At 38.2% G+C, this 8,239-nt stretch overlaps 1 protein-coding gene across 4 annotated transcripts in view; it reads right to left on the bottom strand.

Annotated features, from left to right (window-relative positions):
- The window catches only part of Ces5a (carboxylesterase 5A), a 118,824-nt gene that overhangs the window by 46,918 nt on the left and 63,667 nt on the right, over nucleotides 1–8,239 (bottom strand). For 3 of the 4 annotated variants that reach the window (XM_023709304.1, XM_023709305.1, XM_023709307.1), the window contains 2 exons: nucleotides 7,205–7,309; nucleotides 6,255–6,395 (listed from right to left, as the gene is read on the bottom strand). In XM_023709304.1, coding sequence (XP_023565072.1) covers nucleotides 6,255–6,395; nucleotides 7,205–7,309 — 246 coding nt within the window. The remainder of the gene's footprint in view (nucleotides 1–6,254; nucleotides 6,396–7,204; nucleotides 7,310–8,239) is intronic. The other variant, XM_023709306.1, reaches the window with a different exon arrangement.

Here is an 8,239-nt window from a genome sequence, read left to right as displayed (position 1 = left end):
ATATACCCATTTTTGTTTTGTTTTGTCAGAGGTGGATGTCCCATTGCTGTTAGAGAAGCTGCATTTGGAGAATTCTTTAAAGGACCTTTTCATATGTGATGCCAGTCCAAATATTGTAGGTACTTGAACGAAGCAAAATAACTGAATATAGTCCAATAGTCCACAATAGTAGTGGGTTATCAACACATCTGGCAATTGTCTGAAGTTGTTGACATAAGCCTTTTACAGCTTAGCATCTTAATATGGCTTTACTTTTTATACCTCATGGTTATACTTTTCTGCCGGATGGTTATGGCCAAGATAAAGCAAGATCTATAAAACTAAAAATGCAACTTTTGTATATGACAAGATGAGTAAAATGCCCTCAGAATTTACCCTGAAACCATGTACATTGTAGATCTTTCATCATTGTCAGCCATCTGGATGAATCACAGCCATTGCTTAACCAATTTGCTCTCTGTGAAAGCCTGAGAGAGAATTTTTTCTCTCAGGTAACTCTCCTTAGGCACACTATGTATCATCAATCACTTTTCCCTGTGGCCCATTAGTCTTCTTGCTCAAAAATTTTGGGACACCACTGAGTAACAGGATGTCACAGCACAGGTTTACTTATGTACTGATTCAGCACTGACTTTGGAGGTCTAGGGCCAAAATGTGGGCTATTCTTGTAGCCCTCTTCTCTAATTTTTGGCCTGCAAACTTTAGCTGTTAAACATCCAGAAAAGAAGCTTAATGGTGTTATTATCCTGTAATAGAGGCAGTTGAGTTTAATATCAGTGTCTGTCTGAATATTAAAATGCCTTAGACATAACATAGAACTGCTATTTTCCAACAACCATGGATATTCTAAACTTTAAATACCAATAGAATATGAAAACAAAAATTACACATTTTTACACAGAAATTGAGAAATCAAACCATATACAACATTGTAGCAAGACAATCCTGTGACATTTTTTTCTTATCCCTTGTTTATTTTATTACCTTTTTAAAGAAACATTTACTTTAAAGAGCATAGAAATAAACTGATATGACATTAGAAGCAGTACACTTTTAGAAGACTAAATGACAGGTATCCCAAGCATAGATTTAGTATTACACATTGCTCTCCTCAGTGTAGTTGCTAAATTCACAGATATCAGCATATACAGTTAGTCAGGTTGAGAATTCTACCCATTAACTGCTATTTTCAAACACCTAATGGAGATTCTTAGGACCATTGCCTTAACCATCTTGTGTATATAAATGTATGGTTTTGCCCCTGCCATATTTCCTAACTTTTCCCCACTCTCTGTCTTCATTGTTTAATCCTTCAGTTCTCAATTTCCATTTAACTGTGTTATACCTTTCAATTTTTATTTCTTCTTTTGAGTTCTTACAATAGGGACACAATATAATATTTACATATGTGGATCTGGTTTATTTCATTTATGAGTATATCTTCAAGTTGCATCCACTTATATATGAGGGCTTTAAGATTATTTTTCTTTATAACTGAGTAATACTCCATTGTATAAAAACACCACACCTTTTTAATCCATTCCTCAGGTGCTGATCATTTTGATTGTTTCCAAGATTTGGCTATCAGAAATTGTGCTGCTTTTAAAATAGGCTCACATATATCACTATGATATGAGGCTTTCAGTTGTTTGTTGTTTTTTGTTTTTGTTTTTGTTTTTTTTGGTGGGGGGGTAATTCCAAAAAGGGGGATAGCTGGATTGAATGGGATTTCCAGTCCTAGTTTTTTGACGAGTCTCCACACTGATTTGGATAATGGTTGCACCAGTCTACATTCCCACCAGCAGTGGAAAAGGGTTCATTTTTCTCCACAGCCTGTCCAACATTTGTTGTTGGTTGGTTTCTTTATGATATCCATTGTTTCTGAGGTGAGATGATATCTCAGTGATGTTTTAATTTGCATTTCATGGATGGCAAGTGATGTAGAACACTTTTTCAGGTATTTATTTGCTTCTTGTATTTCTTCCTCTGAGAAGTGTGTGTTCATCTCACATGCCCATTTCTAGGGTCAGTCTTTAAATTTTGGAGCCCTAGTGTTTTTCAGTTCTTTGTAAATTCTAGAGAGAAGATCTTTGTCCAAGTGCTCATCAGTTAAGATATTTTTCCAATTTGTGGGTTGTCTTTTCACTGTGTTGGTAATTGCTTTTGATGTACAAAAACTTCTCAATAAGAGGAGGTCCCAGTTGTTAATTACTTCAAGTATTTCCCACTCAGTTTGATTTTTTTTTCATGAACTGTTTGGCTACCCCTATGTCTTCAAGATTTCCACCTCCTTTCTGTTCCAGTAGACTTAGTGTTTCTGTTTTAAGGTTTAAAGCTTTAATCCATCTTGATTTCAATTTAGTGCATGGTGATAGGCCTGAGTCAAGTTTTAGTTTTCAGCATGTAGAAAGCCAGATTTTCCAACACCATTTGTTAAAGAGGCTGTCTTTCTTCTAGTAATCATGTTTGGCCCCTTTGTCAAAGATAAGATGGCTGAGTGTATTTGTAGTTGCATCTGCACCTTCTACACTATTCCATTGATCCTCAAGTCTACTTTTTTGCCAATAACTTACTGATTTTATCACAATGGATTTGTAGTATAATTTCAATTCAAGAATTGTAATGACTCCTCCTCCTCCTTTCTTGCCCAGGATTGCCTTTAGTATTGTACACTTTTTGTAACCCACTGGTTGCTGAGGAGAGTGTTGTTTAATTTCCATGTATTTATGGGGTTTTTCTGGTTTCTTTTGTCATTTCTTTCCAGGTACATTGCACTGTGGTCAGATAATGTGCATGGGATAATTTCTCTTTTCTTGCATGAAAACTTAAGCATGACCTATGGACTAGTATGTGGTCTATTTTAGAAAATCACTAAGTCCATTTGTTCCAATTTCTGATTCAGTTCTGCTACTTCTTTGCTAATTTTCTGTCTGCTTGACCTGTCTTTTTTCAATAAGGATGTGTTAAGGTCTCCTGTTAAGATTGTGGTATTGGATATTAAATTTTGCATGTCCATTAAGATTTGTCTTATATAGTTGAGTGTGTACATATTTATGAGTGTTACCTCTTCCTCTTGTATTTTTCCCTAACCAGTAAGTAGTGCCCTTCTTCATTTCATTTGATCATTCTTGGTTTGACATTCAGACTGTCTACAAACAGGATTGCTACACTTGCTTTTTCCTAAGATGCTGGTGCATTTAGTATTGTTTTCCATCCTTTGACTTTCAGCCTATGAATTTCTTTATGAGTTAAGTGTGTTTCTTGAATACAGCATATTGTTAGATGTTGCTTCCTATCCACTGTGCCAGTCTATTTCTTTTAATTGGTGAATTGAGTACATTTACATTGATGGTTTTAACTGAGATGTATTGACTTAGGTCTGACATGTTATTTACCTGCTTTGTATACCTCTTTTGTCCTGTGTTTAATTGTTTGCCATATATGGTGGGATTTTTCTGTTCTCACTCATGGAATTGTAGTCATTTTGGTCCTTCTCTAGAATATCTTTTAGTACTTGTGTATGGTTGGCTTTTTCATCATGTGGTTCTTTAGTTGTTCTTTGTCATGGAAGTATTTTACTTCTCCATCAAACTTGAAAGATTGTTTAGCAAGTAAAACAGTCTGGTTTGGAGCTTGTTTTCTTGCAAGACTTGAAATACTTTGCTCTGTACTCTTCTTGACTTAATAGTTTGTGAAGAGCAATATGCCATTATTCTGATGAGTTTTCTTTAAATGTGATCTATTTCTTTAGCAGCTTTTAGTCTACTGTTCCTGTGCTGAATTTCTGGGATCCTGATTATTATAAGTCTGGGAGTAGTTTTCATTGGGCTGATGTTATTTGAAGTTCTATATGCTTTGGTTACCTGAATGTCAGATTGTTGCCCCATATTTGGGGAGTTTTCTGCTATTACTTCTGCCCATATTTTTTATATCATTTGTATTGACTCCTTCTTTATCATTGATGTCTATTAGTCTTACGTTGTTCATCATTGTATCATCTTGCAGATGTTCAATTACTTTTTTCCTACATCCTAGTTGTTTTTAAGAGATCTTTTCTTATCTTTTCAATAGCTGCAATGGTGTCTTCAAGGTCTGAAACTCTATTTTCACTTTCATTCAGACAGTTTTGCCAGCTGCGATTGAGGTTTTAATTTTCTGCATATCTCTTTGAATCTGCTTCATGAATTCTATTTCTTTCCTACATTACTTACTCCAGAATTCCATTAATTTTCTTTTCTCCTCTATTTTTTATCAGTGTCTTCTTTAGAAGCACTTAATACTTCTTGCATTATAGTTATCATTTTTTATTTCAGAAACTATTTCTGATCTTATTTCTTCTATACCTTTCTGCATTTCTTTCTTTACTTCAGATGTTATTAATTCAGTGATTTCAGTTGTGTGATTTCCAGTTTCTTCAATGTTAGTGTCTCCTGCATTTGTTCTGGGTGGGCTCAGGGACTGAGAATGAATTTTGCTCTTTCTCTTTGTCATTTGTATAGCACTGTCCTCTGACCTTTGGGGTAGATCTTTGGTGCAGTTATTACCTTAGCACCTACCGAAATTCTTACCTAAGAGCAATTATGTGATTAAGGCAGTTACAATTTTGCATTTATAGAATTACAGTTAGGAACACTAATAATGGGTAGAGGTATTTAGCTGTTGACAAACTTTTGTAACTAATAGGTCTATATATTAGACCATAAGGGCAAACATTATGTCTGTGTAGCTAAGCAAATATTAAATTGGGAATTTGTATTTAAATTAGTTCTGCCAATTTCTGTCTGTTCAATGCTCCTTGATGTACATTGGGGTCTTTCAGGCAAACTAGTTCACCTCACTTACCTGTTACCCCCTCTCTCAATCAAAAAAGAAAGAGGATGTTCTCATAGATCTGGGTCTAGCAAAGTGTCTCAACTTATTGGGTCCAGATCTACCAAGTTCAAACTCATCCAGATGTGCTGGCTTTGGTGTGGCTGCAGTGCTCAGCTTCTTCCTGCTACAGCCTGAGGAAGTGAACCACTGTGCCCCTCTTGCAAGATGTTCAGCTCCTGAATTAGCTGGGTGAGTCTGGTCCTTAGCCTCTGGCAGGAAGTTCTGCTGCAGGGTTCCGCACCAGGCCTACCTGATGGAGGAAGTTCCCGTGAGTATGCAGATGGTCCCACACACACACGGAGCCTAGGCACTTGCTTTAAAGGGATCCAGGGAGCAGGTAAGCAGGTGGAAGATCCCACACACAAGCTGGACCTGGGCTCTGAATGCAAAGGGATCCAGCAAACACACAGAAGGTCCCACACACAGGCAAGGCCTGGGCTCTGGCTGGAAAGGGATCTGGCAAGCCAGCAGATCCCACACACACACTGGCCCTCAACTCTGGCTGGAAAAGGATCTGGTGAGCTGGAAGATGGTCAATAAAGTGATTTAATAACTTTGCAATGTGAACAAAATTAGTTTTATTGGAATTCAAAATACCTGGGTCAAGTCTGTATATGAAAAGCTTTTAAGGACTAAAGTTTTCTAAAGATATGTGACTTGCAGCTCTGAAGTAGTCACTGAGCTTATTTGACAAAATCATATACAATGTTTTGTAATAAAGGCTAAATGAATAAAACATTCTCTTTCCTTTTTATGTAGTTTCTTCTTCTGCTGTAAGCCTGTGTGAAGAACAAAGCAGACAGACACTTGGCTGCAGTCTATTTTCCCAACCCTGGTCCTAAATTTCCTTTCTTGTGGTCTGGAAAATAGTTGAGTTTGTCCACCAGAACTTCATGCATTGGAAGCTTCATCTTCATTGTAATGGCTCTGAAAAGTAGTGAATCTTTAACAATTTTGGCCCAGTGGAAGGAAACTGTTGCCATTTTTCAAGACATATTTCTCAGCAGAGTGAGTTGTTACAAAGCAAAACCACCTGACATATTTAGCCCCTTCTGCATGCAGCCATTTCCCTTTCTGCTCCTCTACCATGCAGTATCATGGCCAGGGAAGTCCTCACAAATGGCTGGTTCCGTATTCTTTGGATTTTGCAGAATCAGAATTGCAAGCCACATAAACATCTTTAATTTACATGAGCTGGCACCTCATATTATGTTATACCAACACAAAACAGATTAAGACAGCCTCTTTGCAAACACAAGGAGGATTATCACTATGCATGACAGTAGGCTCCAGCCCTCCTAATGCTGGCTGTCACCTCTGCAAATGTCAGCTAGGGAAGCAAACAGCTGCATCACCGTGGAGTGATCAGCAGGGATTCTTACCATCGGCAGCATGAAGCCACACTCATGGTTATTGACTCCGATGATGGAAGGCACTGCTTTAAATTGTTTTTGAGACAATAGTTCTACAGGCTCATCAGGGAAGAAAAGGCCATCAATCACTCGATCGAAAGACTTTGTTTTCTGAAATAAAAAGGAGATGAAAAAATAGTTACCCCTGTTCTCAAAGTCTGCTGCTCCCAAATCCTAGTCAAGCTAAGCCAATCTAGTCAAGCAATGGTCAAAATGCATTTAGCAAGGAAAAATGTTGCAGCTCCTTGGGATATTGGGAGGCTGACATGGAAATATTTTTAAGTCTAAGGCCAGCCTGAGCAATCTAGTGAGCTACTGTAATCAAAATGGCAAAAAAAAAAAGTATGCAAAAGTACCATAGTGGTAATGCACTCCTGAGTTCAATCCTCAGTACCACAAAAAAGGAAAAAACAAACACTATTAACCAAGCCCAATGTATCAGTACGTAGCATAGATAGATATACAGGCTATTATCCAATCTAGTTAACTATCCAGTGATGGAAAGTTTGCCAGTGGGCAGCCAGACCTTGCTTAAACATCTGCAGAGATGGGAATCTTATTGCTTCTAAAGAAGCCCAGACCTTTTACAGATCTTTGAGGCTTTAGGAATTTCTCAGTTATATGAAGCCAGCATGGCTCATGGCCAGCTCTCAGTTTTGACTTCAGCTCCTGCGAATACATAAAATAAGTGTGATTTCTCTTTAGTGTGGCAGGGACAACCATCATATCTTGCTGTATCTCCAGGACAAGCATCACCTCTATCCCAGAAAGTTCACTAAATCACTTATAAAAGTTCTATTCCCTCCATCATTTTGTTGCAACCATTGTCATTAGTCCCAAGCCATTCTCTTTTCCAAGTCCTAAGTCAAAACAAATAATGGAGGGTAACCTTATTCCCAAAAACTCCCTTTGTTCCTCACCTGGCCAAGGTTCAGCAACTCAATAGAGGATTTTGTCCTCAGGCAATTCAGAAGAGCCTTGGAGTCTGAGGCATTGCAACCACAGATATCTGCAACCAGCTGCAACTATTTCCAGAGAAGACAGGTCAGAACATAGCTCTGAAAGCATCCAAGAAGGACATTCTGCACCTAGGCTGGTCCTTTCTGTGCAAAGTTCAATCTGTGCCCCTCTCCAAGCCCATGCACCTCTATGGAACATACTTATTAAGAACAAGTTGCTGACTTTCCTGGCTGCCCTCTGTATTCCTTCATAAATAAAGCTGGAGAGGGAGCAGTTGCCAATCTGAGACTATGGATTGGAATCATGATTCCTGGTGATGGAGAGACCAGTCCTGTGAGCCTTGCTGTAATGGCAGTAGGCTCCAACCTCATGGTACCAAATGGAACTTGCAGCCTCAAAAGTGAGAAGCAGCTTTGCAAGCTCCTTAAACATCAGCTGACGCATGACTCTGGGCCAGTCCTCTAACCACTTTGCTCACCTTCCAGCCCCAGAATAACTGAAGATCTTTTCTGAGTTTCTACACCAATATCACTAACTTTTCTTTAATATTTAACAATCATAATTCTTATCTGTTTCTAGTCACTTTTTTTCCTAACTCATCCTTCCAGACCAACTCCTGCCTCTTCTGAAGTTCTCCTGTCTCTCAGTGCTCCTTTCAGGGCACTGAATCCCCATATCTCTTTCCCCATGACCTCCTATCACCCCAGTGGTCTCATCTTCCCTACTCAATCCATTGCTAAATACCCTGCCTTTATCCTGTTGTTGAACTTCTGTACTTATAGAACTTATCTTTTGAGAGTAGTGGTTCTTAATCTTCTGGAAGTCTTTCAAAAATGTTACAGACCTTCTGTCTGACCCAGGAAAATGCACAAACATAGTCTGCATACCATAGGATGTTCAAGGACAGTCTAGTCAGAGTTTAAAACCTCTTTTAATAAAAAGATGGTAGTGTTCAAGAGTTTAAGATATTATTCTACCACTCATAGACCCATATG

Source organism: Octodon degus, unplaced genomic scaffold, assembly GCF_000260255.1.
Source record: "Octodon degus isolate 3935 unplaced genomic scaffold, OctDeg1.0 scaffold00011, whole genome shotgun sequence".
Lineage (NCBI taxonomy): Eukaryota > Metazoa > Chordata > Mammalia > Rodentia > Octodontidae > Octodon > Octodon degus.
The sequence above is the reverse complement of the archived record's forward strand: the minus strand, read 5'-3'. Positions and strand labels throughout refer to the sequence as shown.